This window comes from Hemitrygon akajei, chromosome 6 (assembly GCF_048418815.1).
Source record: "Hemitrygon akajei chromosome 6, sHemAka1.3, whole genome shotgun sequence".
NCBI lineage: Eukaryota > Metazoa > Chordata > Chondrichthyes > Myliobatiformes > Dasyatidae > Hemitrygon > Hemitrygon akajei.
In genome coordinates, this window is record NC_133129.1 from 133576675 (window position 1) to 133594885 (window position 18211).

At 39.8% G+C, this 18211-nt stretch overlaps 2 protein-coding genes across 3 annotated transcripts in view; one reads left to right on the top strand and one right to left on the bottom strand.

Moving 5' to 3' along the window:
* sigirr (single immunoglobulin and toll-interleukin 1 receptor (TIR) domain) overlaps nt 1-8763 on the top strand; it is a 46625-nt gene extending 37862 nt beyond the window's left edge. Inside the window, exons 8-10 of one of the 2 annotated variants that reach the window (XM_073049276.1) lie at nt 5186-5360; nt 7111-7200; nt 7811-8763. In XM_073049276.1, the coding sequence (XP_072905377.1) occupies nt 5186-5360; nt 7111-7200; nt 7811-8004 (459 nt within the window). In that variant the 3' untranslated portion in view covers nt 8005-8763. The remainder of the gene's footprint in view (nt 1-5185; nt 5361-7110; nt 7201-7810) is intronic. The other variant, XM_073049277.1, reaches the window with a different exon arrangement.
* Nucleotides 8764-10596: 1833 nt separating this feature from the next.
* Nucleotides 10597-18211, bottom strand: part of LOC140729491 (CD81 antigen-like) — a 92120-nt gene continuing 84505 nt past the window's right edge. Inside the window, exons 7-8 of the mRNA XM_073049278.1 lie at nt 14173-14259; nt 10597-12797 (exon numbers count right to left, since the gene is read on the bottom strand). Coding sequence (XP_072905379.1) covers nt 12735-12797; nt 14173-14259 — 150 coding nt within the window. The 3' untranslated portion in view covers nt 10597-12734. The remainder of the gene's footprint in view (nt 12798-14172; nt 14260-18211) is intronic.

An 18211-nucleotide genomic window follows, 5' to 3' on the forward strand; every position in this document is an offset into this window, starting at 1 on the left:
CTCTAGAGTGAATAAACTTTTATTGCAAAAATCAAAAAAAGATGGAGGACTGGCTTTACCAAACTTTAGATTTTATTATTGGGCAATTAATATTCGCTATATTACTTTTTGGATTTATGATACAGACGATCAAGATCGCCCTTCATGGTTACAGCTGGAGGAAAATTCAGTAATGGGGTTTTCGTTAGCTTCTTTATTAGGAGCTCCTCTTCCCTTTTTGTTCTCCAGAATAGGTAAACAAGCTCTTAACCCTATTGTTAAACATACTTTAAAAATTTGGTTTCAATTTCATAGATTTTTTGAATTAAATGATTTTTTACTTTCTAGTAATATTTATTCTAATTTCTTTTTTAAACCATCAACTTTGGATAAGGCTTTTCTAACATGGAAAATTAAGAGAATAAAAACTTTTTTAGATTTGTTTTTACAAGACTGTTTAATGTCTTTTTCACAGTTAATGGATAAATATGATATCTCCAATACACATTTTTTCAGGTATTTACAGGTTAGGAATTTCTTACATGATTTTTTACCAAATTACCGCTTGATCTGCTCTTCAAATTTGGCTTATGTTATTTTTCAGTTTAAACCTTTTCAAAAACGATTAATAGCTATCATTTATAAACAGTTAATGAATGCTCGCACATCGCCTAATGATAGGGTTCAACGCTCCTGGGAAGTAGAACTTCAACATTCACTCTCAGATAACCAATGGAGTAAAATGTATTATTTAGTTAATAATTTATCTATCTGCGCCCGCCATATTTTAATTCAGTTTAAGATAGTACACAGATATGTCCAAAGATAAATTGGTGCATATTTTTCCTAATATATGCCCTATTTGTGATAGATGTAATGCAGAAGTGGCTACTCTAACCCATATGTTTTGGTCATGTGTAAGTTTAAATAATTTTTGGAGGGATGTGTTTGGAATATTATCTGAAGTTATAGATATGGATGTTCAACCTAATCCACTTACAGCAATTTTTGGGATTTTCCCAGAGGAAGCAAGCAAAGTGTCTGCCTCCGCCCAACATGTGATAGCTTTTTCAACTTTACTGGCTAGGAGAGCTATTTTGCTACATTAGAAAGAATCTAACTCGCCCACTGTTTTCTATTGGCTCTCTTCCATTATGTCATGTTTAAGCTTGGAGAAAATTAGAAGCCGGACATTTGATACATCTTTCGATTTTGAACAAGTCTGGTGACCCTTTATTCAATATTTTCCATGATTTAATTTATCTTTATTTATTTATTTATTTTTCCTTGTCCATGAAGGTTTGGAGATGACTGGAAGGATGTGTTTTTTTTTCTCTGTTTCTTTTTTAAGTTTATCCTCATTTGGACTGCCCAATCTTTCTTTTTATTTCTTTGTCTTTTTTGTTTTGGTTTAGTTAGTGGGGTTTTTCTTTCTCTATCAATAAAATTTCCAATTTTTTTTATGATTGCTATGAGGAGTTGTAATTTCTCTCTGACCATTGTATATATAACAGCATAATATATTACCTATTTGAGTTTGAAATTATATGCTTTTTGTCTTTAATATTGCTGTTTATATGTCTTTTATATTATCTACTTGTTAAACTCCTCTTTCGATTTGTATTTGTATATTCTTTATTTGAAAATCAATAAAAAAGATTGAAAAATGAAATGAAACATTACATCCCAACTCCTATACTCAATGCTCTGATTTATGAAGGCCAGCATATCAAAAGATTTCTTCACCACCCTATCCACATGAGATTCCACCTTCAGGGAACTATGCACCTTTATTCCTAGATCACTCTGTTCTACTGCATTCCTCAATGCCCTACCATTTACCATGTATGTCCTATTTTGATTATTCCTACCAAAATGTAGCACCTCACACTTATCATGGATCCCTTGTGGCTAAAGGGATCAGGGGGTATGGAGAGAAAGCAGGTACAGAGTTCTGAGTTGGATGATCAGCCATGATCATACTGAATGGCGGTGCAGGCTCGAAGGGCCGAATGGCCTACTCCTGCACCTATTTTCTATGTTTCTATCATTCTAGCATTAAACTCCATCTGCCATCTTTCAGCCCACTCTAACTGGCCTAAATCTCTCTACAAGCTTTGAAAACCTACTTCATTATCCACAACGCCACCTATCTTAGTATCATCTGCATACTTACTAATTCAATTTACCACCCCATCATCTAGTATATGACAAACAACATTGGACCCAGTACAGATCCCTAAGGCACACCACTAGTCACCGGCCTCCAACCTGACAAACAGTTATCCACCACTACTCTCTGGCATCTCCCATCCAGCCAGTATTGAATCCATTTTACTACTTCAATATTAATACTAACGATTGAACCTTGCTGTTGAAATAACTGTTCTTAGAAGATTTTTGAATAGAGAAAATAACAGAAATAGCAAATGAAATCTATGATCATGGGGAGATACCTGATGATTTAAGTAAATTATTTACTTAAGTGTTTTGTACATCACTTATGATTTAAGTGTTCATCACACTTCCAAAGAAAGAGGGAGCAACAGAATGTGAGTTACATCGTACAATAAGCCTGATGAGCCACGTGGCAAAAATTATTCTCAGAGTAATCATGATGAGAGCAAGACGCTGTATAAAACCAGAAATCAGTAAAGAACAATGTTGCTTTGTGGAAAACACTGGAACCAGAAATGCAATTTTCATGCTATGGATGATCTGTGAATGAGCCATCCAGGTATAAAAAGACATCTACCTATGTTTCATCAACTGTACAAAAGCTTTTGACACTGTCAGGCACCAAGATCTCCTGGAAATGCTTCAAGATCTTGACATAGATGGGAAATACATACTTTTCTTAAGAAACTTACACTCGGCCAGACAGCATCCATCAGAACAGGAGAAGTGATTGAGTATGTGAATACCATGAGAGGAGTCAGGCAAGGTTGTGTCTTTTCACCCGACTTATTTAACCTGAATAGTGAAAATATCTTGTGAAGTATCAAAGTACTCACAATTGGAGGCCATAATATAAATAATATCAGATACGCTGATGACATCATACTGATAGCTGACTCAGAAACAAAACTTCAAGAACTACTCACTATAGTGGCAGCTGAAAGTAATCGTAGAGGCCTCTCAATCAACATCAAGAAGATAGAAAGCATGGTCATCTCCAGAAAGACAAACATCCCACAATGTGCAATCAAGATCGGAAATACAAACACCAAACAAGTCAGCAAACTCAGATATCTTGGCAGGTGCGACACAGATATCAAATACAGAATAGCAATGGCGAAAGAAGCTTTCTAGAAAATGAAGACGATATTAACAGACAGAAAGATGAGCATGTACGCTAATAACAGAATACTGTAGTGCTACATTTATTCTATCCTGACTTATGGAAGTGAATGCTGGACCATTCCCCAGCAGTGGAAGAGAGACTAGAAGCAGCTGAATTATGGTTCTATAAGAGAATGTTAGAAATATCATGGACCACATACACATCAAATGAAGATGTTCTCAGAAGAGCCCAAGCAGTCAGATCACTCGTACCAACAATAAGAGAAAGATAACTCAGATTCCAAGGGCACATCATGTGGAAAGATGAACTAGAAAAACTCACTCTCTTGAAAGATTGAGGGGAGCAAACCTAGAGGAAGACCTCGGTTTATGTACATCAAAAGCCTAGCCAGGTGGCTACACATCGAGGAAATGGAAGTCAACCAAAGAACAAGGGATAAATCTATATGGGAAACCATGGTCACCAATGTCTGCATCGGATATGGTACCTAGACAGACAGCCAGACCTGCATATTGAAATCTCCAATGACTATCGTAACATTGCCCTTTCAACAGACATTTTCTATCTCTCATTGTAATTCGAAGCCCACATCCTGGCTACTGTTTGGAGTCCTGTACAAATCCCAACAGGATCTTTTTAGCCTTGCAGTTTCTTAATTCTACCCACAAGGATTCTACATCTTCCGATTCTTTGTGACTTCTTTCTAAGGATTTGATTTCTTTTTTAAAGCAACAAAGCCACACCACCCCCTCTGCTTACTTGCCAGTCCTTTTGATGCAATGTGTATCCCTAGATGTTAAGCTCCCAACTATAATCATCTTTCATCTGTGACTCAGTAATGCCCACATCATACCTGCCAATTTCTAAGCTACAAGATCATCTACTTTATTCCATAGTGTGTATTCAAATATAACACCACTCAGTCCGGTTTCCATCATCCTTCTCGATTTTGTCCCCCTTTTACACTGCAAATCATCCCACTGATTGCAATTTTGCCTCATCATTTATCTGCCTGTCTTTCATGACAGTCTCACTACACAAGTTCAGTTTAATTACTGCACTAGTAATTCAGACTCATACCTAACAATCTGTGAGTAATGTTCAAGTGTCATAGAAACAGCTGGGGAATTTAAATTAAGTAAGCATCTGAAGTTCAATAAAATACTAATGACTGACCAGGAAGCTCTGATACAGAAATTCATTTTGTTCAGACAAAAATCTGCCAATTTCATTGAGTCTGAGTAAAACTGCAGACCTGCAATAATACATCTTTTTTTAAACCACTAATCAAAGCATTATGCTCAAAGAGCTCCAGGTTTCCAATACTAGATTTTGATATATGGCTTCTACAGCAGCTGAAACCCTTAACAGCACTTTTATGACCTCAGGACCTAGCAGGCTAATTGGCCGTTAAATCCTCTCTCATAAATGTTTGCAATGTGTATGTACCCTGATAAGAAATGGATCTGAGTAAATCACAAGGTGAAAGAGTGTAAGTGGGGAAAAAGCATATAAACTGGTTGTCAGAACATGTGGTTTAATTACTTCCCATTGAGCAAAGATGGATGGGCCAGGTTGACACAAGAGTGGGTGAAACAATTCAGTATATCAAAAATGTCCAAAGGTAAGCAGTAATTTGATCTGCTTCATGCAGTCTGAGCTTCCTCATTTCAATGTTTTAAAAAAAAATAATTTGTGATCCTGGTGAAACTTCTTTAATGAGGAAATGGATTCTCAACTGGGGTATTTGATTCTTTTCTTGATTCAGCAGATTCAAAGCTATGGAGGGTATGAATTCCAAGGCATTGTGTATCTGAACATATACAATATGACAGGAAAGCCTGGAAGATCTGAATTTAGGTCCGATTCTTACCAAATATCCTTGAATTGCTTCTTTAACAGACCCCCTCCTCTGAATTCTGGAAAGAGTTACGATTGCTTTTACCTCAGAACATACCTCAGCGAAATACCATGGCTGATCCTCAGACTCGACTCCAGGATGATAAGGACCCTATGCTGATCCTCAATCCAGATTACCTGGACTGCAGAGCTGACACTGACCCTGAAGGAGACCTGGGTGAGTGCATAATTTAAAATGAGAGAATACCTATCAAATGGTTTGTTGAATAGGGTACAAGATGATAAAATCAAGTGATTATGTTGAATTTAAAAGCCTGTTAAGAGGTATTAGGCTACGTTACCAAAAATCATGATCTTTGAATTTGGAGGTTTCAAAGGAGGCAAGAAATAGAAATACATAGGGGATGAAGAGAACTTTTCAACTCCTGGGCTTTAGTTGCTGTACTTTCAGCTCTATAATGACAGACAGAAGATAAAGAGAATGCACAAGTTTGAGGAACAAAAGTATCTTGGTGAACAGGATACACCTTATCCTGGGTACCCTCCAACCCGATGGCATGAACATCAATTTCTCAAACTTCCAGTAATGGACCACCATTCCCCATCCTTTTCTCTCTCACCTTATCTCCTTGCCCACCCATCGCCTCCCTCTGATACTCCTCCCCCTTTTCTTTCTTCCATGGCCTTCTACCCCACCTGTCAGACTGCCCTTCTCCAACCCTGAATCTCTTACACCAATCAACTTCCCAGCTCTTAACTTCATCCCTCTCCCTTCAGATTTCAGCTATCACCTTGTGTTTCTGCAGATTTTCTCTTGTTGGTGGACAGGATGTTGGACTCACTGAGTCAAAGGTGAATCCAGATTGTGAAAGACTTTAAAGCACAAATGTGTCAATATTTAATTTGCAATGGACTGTGTAGAATAACAAGGTATTTACAAATGGGACATTATAGAATGTGGAACTTGGCAACTTTTTTTAAAATGAATGAAGATGTAGAGGACAGGAAATAGGACGTGGGGAAAACAGAATTAATTCGTCTTCTCCTTTAAAAAAAAGTGTACAGATTTGGTTTAGCAGTGGAAGCTGATGTATGTAAGGAATATTTAAATAGTTAATTTATAAATAAAGTGCACCTGTATCCATTCAAGCAGTGGTTAGTGATTTTGACATGGTAATTAGATTCATGATGAGAGGTGAATGGAGTGAAAGAGACTGAGAATTTAGTGGGCAGGATAGCACAAGATCTGTGTGTGAGAAAAACATCCCATCTTTTCTACTCACCATTTGCTCTTTGTTTCTCTAATATTTACCATTGTTTTGTACATGTTCATCTCCCATTCATTGTCATCATAACAATTCTTATTGGTCTTTTGCATCTATTAAGCAGTTTATGTCTATTTGAAATTATAAATTGAATTGTTTTCTGTTTTTATAAGTATTCCAACTTTTCTAAAAGACTCAAGTATCACTGTTTAGAAATTGAATATTAGTTGCCTTCCAATTTTTATTTTTGAAATGTAATTAAACTTAATAATTTGAGTACAATTAGGTTGTATAGTATCAAGTTCTTTTTACCAAGCATTCAAAATTGTAAAGATATTAGCACATAAGAAATTGACTTTGTGATATGGGTATCAGGAGTTTATCTGTAATTACCATAACTAAATGCAGCAGGGCATTGGCACTGTTACTTTCTGTACTCTATATATTCTCACTGATGAATGAAGCTGGGCATTGAAAGCTTGCTTTTGTAGCTGGAAATGGGCATTCGTTTTCTAAAGCATAGATAGTAGCTCATTTCCAGAGTACATTCAAGCTGCTGTTCTGGTTCCAATGTTCTGTTAATTCGGGTCTGCAATGTACTTATTTTCTTTCCTCCAACTCAACTATTTGTTACTCCCCCATTCTTTGTTCATTTAGTTTTGCAATCTAGATTTCCGATTTTGTCTCCCTCTTTGACTGTAGCTCTAGCTGGTTCCATCTTGCCCATTCCTTTCCATCTGGTTGTCCCCTCTCCCGGCCTGCACCACAACTCTAGATCAACATCTATGCAAGGTAATGAAAGTATGGCTAGAAGTGATCTAGTTTCGCAGAATCAAACTTTACTCTCCTGATGACAAATAGGAATTGTTGCTGTGGGGCTTGTTATTTTTCACATTTTGTGGCTTTGAAGTGTGTAGTGAAGGCATTGGCGCGGGTGCAGAAGCAATTGTTATACTGTCTGGATGAGTGTTGGGTATAAGAGGGCAGGCAAAAATCAGCTTCTCTGAAACTTGAGGCTGAGGGAAGACTTGATGTTTTCAAAACTGAGATATGGACAGAGTCAGAAGGCTTTAGTTTAGTTTAGGCATTTAATTACTAGTGTAATTAGGGTCTGTTCCTGTGCTATGTTCACAGATATCTCAGGGTAGAAATTTCAAACACAAGAGGATATAGCTTTAATTTCTAAAGGTATTCTATAACTTTACTCCTTCATTAAATAGTTTGCCTGACTTTTGTTTATAAATCCTATAATCTTATATGTATCAGTTTGGATGTTTGGAATTTCTCTTCAATTAAGAGTACGTCCATAACAGTGAGTTTGATTACGTTTGGATGTTTGAAGTTTCCCTCCAATTATGAGTATGTTCTTAAGTGACAGTTTGTTTATATCATTTTATCCTAGGAGTGCGGAGTCCAATTTACAAAGGGCCACCTCCACCTGTATCAGCCCTTCCCAGTATACCAAAGGCAAACCTCAGCACGGAATTTCCTTGTGAAAATACAGATAGAGATGAAGTAGATATTGCAGATCTGGGATCTCGAAATTATGGAACAAGAACAGATTTCTATTGCCTTGTTTCTGAAGAAGATATTTGACTGTGGGTACTCAGTACATAACAGTAAACTATTCTTAATCATTAAGGAGTTGTAAAGCTTGTTATATGAATTTTATCACTCAACAGTTAATTTATTGATTAAATCTACACATTTTTGAATCTTAAATTGAGAAACATTACTATTAATTTTATCAATTTCCATCTGACGTTCATTTATCTGTTCAATCTATATGATCACATACTCTGATTGGATTCCTGTTCCATCACAAGTGTTTATAAAGGCTGGAATTCTGCCTAGTTAAAACAGATTTTTGTTTGCATTGAAACAAAATGAATATTTATTTGAACGCATCCGTTGTCTAATGAAGGAATGCATTCCAATGACTGAAAATTGTAAACTATTAAGAGAATGTCAGATGATTTGCTGCACCTTGTTTGGAGATGCCATAATCATGTATACCAGTTGTGCCCTTTCAAATTGTGGATTTATAGAAAGAGTATAATAGTTTAAACTTCTGTATTGGGGATTCTTAGCTAACAGAATGCAAACATAGACCAAATCAATTGTTAGCTAAAAATCATGTTTGGTGCTCAGGTTAGAACTCTGCAATGTACTATGTTGTTAGTTACTATTAACTGTTCAGCATTTGTCTATTGAATTTTAATCATTGCTGAATTTTCATAGGCGAGTCATTTTAATTGTGGACAGATAACTTTCAAAGGATAATTTTCTAGGTACCTACCAGCACAATTACAAAATAAAGTGATGAACTCCTGCCACAGAAGTGGCCACGATCAATTTTGCTTTACTTTCTTTCTGCAAGAGCTTCATGCATTTCCCCACAGGTTAATTTTTTGATTCTCAGTAACCGATTCTTTTCAGGTATTCTCAATGATTTTAAAGCATCTCTGGATTTGTTTTTTTTTTAAAAATGCTCTCTTTGCTTTAGTGTCTGCCATGAATGTGTTTTCTTTACCGCCCTTACCTAACCCTCTGTGCATCGTTACGTGGAGCTGGTGGGATAGGGGGTTCCATACTCTTGGGATTATTTCCCCCACCTCTTAAATCATCATGAATGCAACTCAGGCCCAGAGTAGTGAGAAGCATTTAAACAGCTGTTTGGTTTGTACTAAATCATTATCAAAATTTGTACTTTTTTTTTTACTGTTTATGATCACTGCAGAAAAGGACATAGTATGCATTACTAAATCTTAGTAACCGCTCAGTGCAGCTAGAAAGACTGGACTTGCTCCTTGGTCAAATACAACTTCAAAAACAGCATTTTACTGACTAGATAGTTACATGCAGATTAAATATAAATATAACTGATGCTTTATCTTCAAATGTAATCCATGTTTAAGAACACTTTGTAGGGAAGTACTGAAAATAGACATCAGCTTGTAAATTATGCCATTTTGTTATCACCTCTGCCTGTACAGAAACCCCCATGCCCTCCACTCAGTAAAACTGAGATGACAATATGTGCAGGTACTGCCTAACCAGCTGCACCTTACTCCACTTTTTAAAATCAGACTTCCAGCATTTGAATCTCTGCACATTTCCCCCCAGCACACTGGTAATCAAATTCTTGACTGCCAGTTCTAACCACTTGATTTTGTCAGTACAACCAGGGCTCTGTCTTCAATAAACTTATTTCATAGTCACCTGCAGCACATTTATATTAGCTGCTCAACAGAACTTCCACTCACACACACAAAATGCTGGAGGAACTCAGCAGGCCAAGCAGCATCTATGGAAAAAGAGTGAACAGTCGACGGTTCGGGCCGAGACACTTCATCAGGGCTCTTCACTCATGGATAGCATGCAAGTTATCATTATGCATTTAAGTTCAATCTATGCAAGTTAACAGTAGCTTCAGCCAGTAATGTATCAGCTCTTTTCAGCATTAACTATTTAGGATCACAAGAACAACCTGCTTTGTATAGCAGATCACAATTTTCTGTGGAACATACAGCATCCCACAACATCTGGTGCTAAACTAATCCCTCCGGACTGCACATGACCCATTCCCCGAAAATCCATGTGCCAACCTAAAAGCCACTGAATGGCACTACTATATTGCATCCACTATGCGTCACTGGCCTCAAGTTTTAAAAGCTCTGCTCAGCCTTTTGACACTCTGGAGGAAATAATGCAAGCTTATGCTGTCTCTCCACACGGCCACACCCTTCAATCCAGGCAGTATCCAAATAAACCACTTCTGAATCTTCTCCAAAGCCTCTGCATTCTTCCCATGTTTTAGGATCTTCAGTTAACCTAAAGGAGGATATCTAGCACATTAGCTATAACTCTCATCTCAAGATGTACATGCCTTGATCCCACTGATAAAACATTTTTAATTGTTACAAAGAATCTACATAACATTCCTACTCTGGGTACAACAGTACTCAAACTAGCAGTGAACTTGGACTTGCACTTAATGCAAGATGGGAATGAACAAATGTTACATTTGAGGCAGCACACACAGAACAGGTATGAACACCATTCAATATCGGTACTGGGGGTGGAGATGTGGAAGAATGCAACCTCTTCCTCTCAGCTTGTCCAGAATTTGCAACAGCCTTCTATTCAACTTTGTAGATCAAAGTACAAACATACTGAAGTCAAAGCTGTGTTAAAGGAAGTGATCTTTATTGTTATGTATTCACAGAACAGGCACATTGTATACAAACCCTTTGGATGCAGACATGCTAAAAATATGGGACACATTGCATGTAATATAATCAAATGTATATATAATCCAATGTATATAAAGGTTCAGTCAATTCTAGACATTATAATCAAAACAGCACAGCCCTTCTAAACATCTCTGTGATAGAAAGGTAGCTTGACAAAAATAAATGGGCACTTCATTGGAAACTGTGGGTGGCAATAGGTCTTCGCAGCCAACCATCTCTACAGTTAGCTACACAAATAAACCTAGGGTTATCAATCATCTCCCAAACCATCCCTTTTTAAACACCAGTTAGCACTCATTGCATTCTGTGGGCAACCTCATCTCCGACAAGTACACTCTGAAGCGGACTTCAGATACAAAGCATTAACAATGAACAAAATGTACCTAATTCTTAACAAGTAAATTGTACACGTTTTACATGAATGGAAGATGCAGGAGAAGGCAGTGGCTGTTCCTCAGATCCAGACCCCACAACTTGTAAGGAGAGGTCTAGAGAAAATCATTACAGATGCTGTCGGTTGACTGATCAATAATCAATCACCTTCCTTCTGAATGCAGGAGGCAGCTGCTAAATGCATTGTGGTTGCGGTTTCCCTAGGGTAGCAAATGGACTCACTGGATCTCAGCTTCCATGCTTCCTCAACCTCCTACCTATTCGGTTAATGGAGGGAAACCGCAACCGGCTTTGATACAGAGACAAAGGCACTGCTTTGTCAACTTGTAGGAAGCCCTGGCAGGAAGAAATGTTTGATGTTCTAGGCACATAATAGAGAAGCTTTAAGAGAGAATGGTTCCAGATTCTGTCCCAACACAAACTCCGACAGAAGCCACAGCTCAGTGCCCATGTAGCACCATCAATTCCATGCTTAAGCAGTCAGAATGAGGAAACGGACTTGGAATTACTGTGTTCAGGTTTGCTTGTTATGGTTCCTTTAAGACTGTTAGAATGACATGGTTGACATCATTTTAAATGGTAAAATGCAAGATTTTAAAAAAAAGCAGCAAAAATCTGGAAGCCAAGCATTGGAGATTATACACAAGCAATTTCTCAAAATACTGGTTAATAATGCAGGTCTTTAGGCCGAAGATGTCAAACAACATTGGTTGGGCTTCAAGCATAAAGATCCCAAGGTATGTGAAATTCCAATATAAAAAACAAAAATAATCACCTGAAAATACAGGCAGAAGAATCTTTTAGTTTACATCAATACACAAGACTTTAAAATTCAGCAGAAGCAGAGGAGTTGAGCTTTGGGTGGGGTTGGGGGTGAGGGGCACAGCCCAGATTCTTTGTCGCTCATTTGGACTATATTTACCTGGAAACAGGAAACAAGCAAACAACCGGCCAATTACTGTGACCAGCCCCCATCATTATAAGTTACTCACTGCACTGCCTATATTATACATGTATACTTTAAGGTACCCGCAGTACAAATGGGAAGAAACGAAACTTTGAATCAGTACAATCCCTCAGAAAGTTTGCACAAGCTGAATACAAACTTTGGGCACAAGACAGTTCACAGCTGGTGCAGTTACCTGAAACTCAATTTAGACTATTTTTAAAAAGACATACACACACATATACACTCCCAAGGCTTCAGATTAATACGAGCACTAAGCCCCCCACCCCCCCACCCCCCAGCAGCACACTGAGGGCTCAGCTTTTTTTTTCCTTAACACCCCATTTCAAATTTGTGACTTTGCTGCAGCTCTGAAGCACTGACTGATGGAGGATGTGATGTGATGGCTGGAGATCTGATGGGTACATATCAGTTGTTACATGCGCACGAGATTCTCCAGCACAAGCTTCAATTTGCACCAGGGGAGAACTGTCAATGCCTGGAGAGATGGTTTCATAATATTAAAACATTTTATATATTACATATAGTTTTTTATAATATGAAACCACCATTTTATAATATATATATATATATTTTTAAACTGAGCATAACAAGTGGCAACAATCACAGAATAGGATTAGTTTGGGCATTTTAATGATATTCCACTACAAAGCTTTTCTGTTTGCAGCGCTCACTGGCAGTCCTGTGAGGTGGCAGCCCGAGGAGGCTTTCTAGTACACAGAGTTGTTTCGGATTCCACAGCACAGTACCATGCTGAAAATCATCTCCAGGATCTGAAATCAAGAAAAATCAATTGCTTAAAACAAAAAGTATAATGATGCAAGACTAGTTTCAAATCAAGGTCAGTCATCAGAAGCCCAACAATAAAATAGTGACAAACTGCAACACCACTTGATCTGGCATTAAAGAAGCTCTTCTATTCTTGCTGGGATCACTTAACACTTTTGTTTCAAGCTCCTAGTTTCCTGATAACCACCCCGCGAAGCTTTAGAGGATGCAGGATGCAGTCTGGATTAGAGAGTACATCCTACGTGGATAGGTTGAGCACCCTAGGGCTTTTCTCTTTGGAGTGGCGGATGATGCGAGGTGACTTGATAGAGGTGTGCAAGATGACAACGGGCATAGGTGGAGTGGACAGCCAAAGGGCTCCCCCCCCCCCCATGGTGGGAATGGTTAATACAAGCAGGTGTCGTTTTAAGGTGATTGGAGGAAAGTACAGGGGAAACATCACAGGCAAGTTCTTTACACAGAAAGTGATAGATGCATGGAAGTCCCTGGCAGGGTTGTTGGTCAAGGCAGATGCATTAGGGACAATTAAGACACTATTGGATAGGCACGTGGATGGTGAAAGAATGGAGGACAATGTAGGAGGGAAGGGATAGATTGATTTTAGAGTAGATTAAAAGGCTGGCACAACAGTAAGCTGAAGAGCCTGTACTGTGCTGTAATGTTCTATATTCCAAGTTCAAGTGCACGTATGGGAATTGGATCAGGATTGAAGTTACTTCCATGACAAATATTCTGGGTGTGGTGGCGGAGATCTTGGTTTTGCATTTAATTCAAGCAGGCTGGGGCCGAGAGGCACTTCACAGCCATTTATACACCAAGATCTGAGGCTATTAAGGTCCAACCACCTTGAGCTGTCATACAAACAGTAATGAAATCCCTTCTCCAGCTTCCTCCACTTTCAACTATAGATACTTGCATTCACTCTGAATGGCCAACCCAGAGCTACAATTCCATCTCCAGTAGTCAGCTGCTGATAATGACAGTAAGGTCTCATTCTCTCACATGAGCCCATTAGCACAAATCCAGCCACTGGCCTGTTGTATCCAAACATTGGTATGGCCAAGAATTCTGATTATGTTTGAACCACCTGCTTGATATTTTGGTCACATTTTAAGTGCAAAGACAGTATCAATAGTGTATTCACCAGCACATGCTACATCTTCCATTAAGAATAATTGCTAAGAACTTGTATTCTGAAGCCATTATAATTACAAAATTATGTGTACAAACTTTACAGAAGACACACTGGAAATCAAGGAAAAGACTATAAATGATAATTTTGCCTCTGCTTTCTCAGCCTCCCAATAACCAGTGTGCTATTAAATCCCTGTAGTATCTGCAATCACAATCCAGTCGTACCATGATAACTGCAACGATGACAGCAGCGATCCCAATAATATACAGCTTCTCAGTAAACAGCTCATTGATCCGTGTACCACAGTTGACCTTAATTTTGAAAAGAAACATTAGTAAAAGGCCTTAAAAACTAAGTTTATCATCAATTACCACAAAATGAATACTTAAGATACTTTATAAACTAAGTTTAGATGCAATTTCACTACTGTCTGACCCCAATGACTACATTTTATTCGGACCTTATTATTCAAATGATATACATAACCACCAACAGTTCATCTTACAACTCCCAAATCCTTATGCAGTTTTTTAACTCTGGGAAAGGAATAAACCTGGATTTTCTCACACCCCACCCAATTAATTTTGTCAAGTTAACTCACCAGGCACTTGAGCAACTTAAGTTCTAGTATGCTTAATGGACTACTATTTAAACAAAGCTCCAGAATGAGATGCAGTTTCTAATCTGATGGTGTAGTTAGAACACTGGCTATTCACACAATAGAAATTAGATACAGTGTGCAATGAGGAAAGAGAACCCATTTCCTAAATCACCATTTTGATCATTGATTTTAATAACTGTTAAATCTCTGAATGTGATCAAAGAGCTCTACCATAGCCATTGCAAACCAGATTAGATATTTCCAGAGCCACAGATTGCTTGAAGAACTGAAGACCGGAAGCCTCTGGTTGTCCATCACTTGTATAAAGGCAACAAAGGGAGGTCAGGAACTAATCAGACAGGAACAAAAAACATATCCTAAAATCAAATCAGTTCTCACCAATTTGTTCTTGCTGCTGAGTAACTTGAAAATTTTGAATTAAGACACAAGATCTCACTAAGCAAGCCAGCTTAGCCTTGTTGTCCCCTACCAGTTTCCAGAAAAATAGTGGTTAAAGTTTAAGACCCTCTTGTAACCTGGGCACAGAAATGGCAACCTTAAAGGCACAAGTCCTCTTCTGAACTCCCTTTTCACCTATGACTGCGTTCCTGTATACTCCATAATCAAGTTCGCAGACAACACCACAGTGGTTGGCCTTAGAGACAGCCTACAGGGATGAGGTCGAGCAGCTGGCCGCATGGTGTGCCGACAACAACCTGGCCCTCAACACCCAGAAGACCAAGGAGATCATTGCGGACTTCAGGCATACTAGGAGCCACACTTATGTCCCCATCAACATCAACGGAGTTGTAGAGGAGAGTGTATCAAGCTTCAAATTCTTTGGTGTCCACATTTCCGAGGATCTCACCTGGTCCCTAAACTCCTCCATCCTGAACCAAAAGGCACAACAGCACTTTTATTTCCTGTAGAGCATCAAGAAAGCTCACCTCTGTCCCAGGATACTGACAGACTTTTACCACTGTACCATTGAGAGCATACTCACCAACTGCATCTCAGTGTGGTATGGCAATTGTCCCGTATCGGACCGCAAAGCACTCCAGCTGCCCAGCGGATTATTGACACCCAATTGCCCACCACTGAGAACATCTACCATAAACACTGCCTGGGCAGGGCAAAAAGCATTATCAAGGATGCATCTCACCCTAACCATGGACTTTTTACTCTCCTCCCATCCAGTAGGCGCTACAGGAGCCTCCGCTCCCGCACCAGCAGGCACAGGAAGAGCTTCTTTCCTGAGGCTGTGACCCTGCTGAACCTCACATCACAGCACTAAGCAGTATTGCACCCATATTGTACTGTCTCAGTACTTTTATATTTGTGTGCTGTAGCACTTAGTTTTATTCACAGTTATTTTGTAAATCACACTATTCTTTGCATTTCTGGTTAGATGCTAACTGCATTTCATTGGCTTTGTATCTGTACTCTGCACAATCTCAAATGACACTTTAGAGCTTAACAGCTTCCATTCTTTACATTAGTGGTCGCCAACCCGTCGATCTTTGAGACTTTCCCAGTAGATCCCAAAAAAAAAAGAAAAAGAAATACACAAATACTGTTGAGAGATTGTTTCCGGGTTGCGGGGTTTTAGTTTCGTTCTTTCTGCCCAGTGTGCATGCATGTTGCTCCCCCGCCACGCACTTGACTACACAGTGTACTTCAGTGGTCCCCGACCACCGGGCCGTGAGGAAACGATATGAGTCAGCTGCACCTTTCCTCATTCCGTGTCACGCCCACTGTTGAACTTGAACGCACACGAGGTCCTCAGTCGCCTAAACACAGTGACACCCTCGCGCGGCCAGTGGGAAGTGCAGTTGCTACTGGCCTGGAGCACGGACAGATGGGTGCCACCTCTAAACCTGTTTACCACACCAAACGTTCGTGGGAAACCCGGTGCTAAAATATTCGCGGACGACCTAATTCGGGCTCAGGGTTCCGTAAGTAGCAGAGCAGCTACCCCGCTGTGATCTACTGAAGCAAACTTTTGTCGGCCAATAGATCCTACGGGGGGGGGGCGGTCCTGCTCCATGTCGCACTCCTCGCTCAGTCAGTCGCTCTCTCTGGACTGTGACCGCTGGGGCCTCGGCACCTTCGGCCCTGACCTTGTCCTCTCATCCCGCCCACGACCAGCCACACCTGGCCAAGGCGTCTGGTGGGAGGCTGGAGTTCGGGCCGGGGGGCTGTCTAATGAGGCAATGAAGCCTTCAAAACTGCTTCGGTACCTTAAGTCCGAGCACCCTGCACTTAAAGACAAGCCTAATGAGCTTTTCTCAATGGAAAAAATGTGAGTAAGCGGGACAGCAGCTGAGAGGCACAAAAACTAAATTGCGGAATAGACTGGACATAAAGAACCTGCTTCGAGTATCGCTGTATTCTGGTCATGTTTAACACCCCTCCACCTCCGGTCGGCCAGTCCGCAAGAATATTGTCAATATTTAAATGGTCCGCAGTGCAAAAAAGAGTGGCGACCCCTGGTGTTCAAACATTATTTCTACTTCCGGGTTGTGGGGTTTTACTTCCGGTCTTTTCTGCCCCTGTGCGCATGTGTGTAACTAATCGATTTCGGGTTGATCTTGCCTTTCACTAAGGCCGAGGTAGTGGATCTTGGGCTTAAAAAAGTTGATGACCATTACCTTATATTGTTAATTTTTACAATAGAAGTGGGCAGATGGGTTCTATTTTGGAAAACAACTGTTGAGAATTACAATTTAAACCGGGGGTGCTTTAGGGAGGTGTGGGACTTCAGGATGAAGGTGTTGGTAGAGAAAAGGAGTAAGGGAGAAATTAAAGTTCTGTGAACAAATAGACTAGATCAGAGACATTTCCCTTCCAATGTTTGTTTTCATCTTTCACTGGGTGTTGCAGTACAACCAGCTAAGAGTGGGCAGAGCTATTCGACAGGTTCTGATTTTGAACTCTCAGCTTAATCAAAGTTCAAGTACATTTATTATCAAAAGTGTACACTGTATACAACCTTGAAATTCATCTCCTTACAGGCAGCCACAAACCAAAGAAACTCAGTAGAATCCATTAAAAAAAACACCCACCATGCAGAAAACAAATCACGCAAACAATAAAAGTAAGCAAATAGCATTCAGAACCGAAAATTCACAACAGTGAGTCCACAGCCACGAAGCCAGTCATCACTGCAGCCGGTCCAGGAACCCGTTAGTTGCAGGCTGCAGCCTCAGTTCAGCGCAGAGATGAGCTGAACACCAGCCCGTCCTTTGCCTTCAGCCCATACACACCGACCTTTTCAATCTGGCCTGGCTCTTAAATCAGCCAATCAGTTCGCTCTCAGACCCGGGACCCACCACCTCAATTCAGTTCAACCTGAATCTGTCAAAGCTCGGCTTGTTCCTCATTCGAGCCCAGGCCCTGCCTCCTCGACTTGGTTCAGTCTTTTCAAATTGCCTCCAAGTGCACTCCAGCAGCCAAACACTGGCTCTTTGCCCGCTCTTGTGCCCGGCTCCCTAACCCCCCCCCCCCCACACCCCACTGCGACCATCCTACGCCTTTGACACTTTGGCTCACACTGCAAAAATGCCAGCACGTACAGACAGTTCAAAAGCTCAGCTGCAAAAAGGGAAGTCACAGTCTACTGACTACAGTGAGCATTTCTGGGGAAAAAGTGTGACTAACAA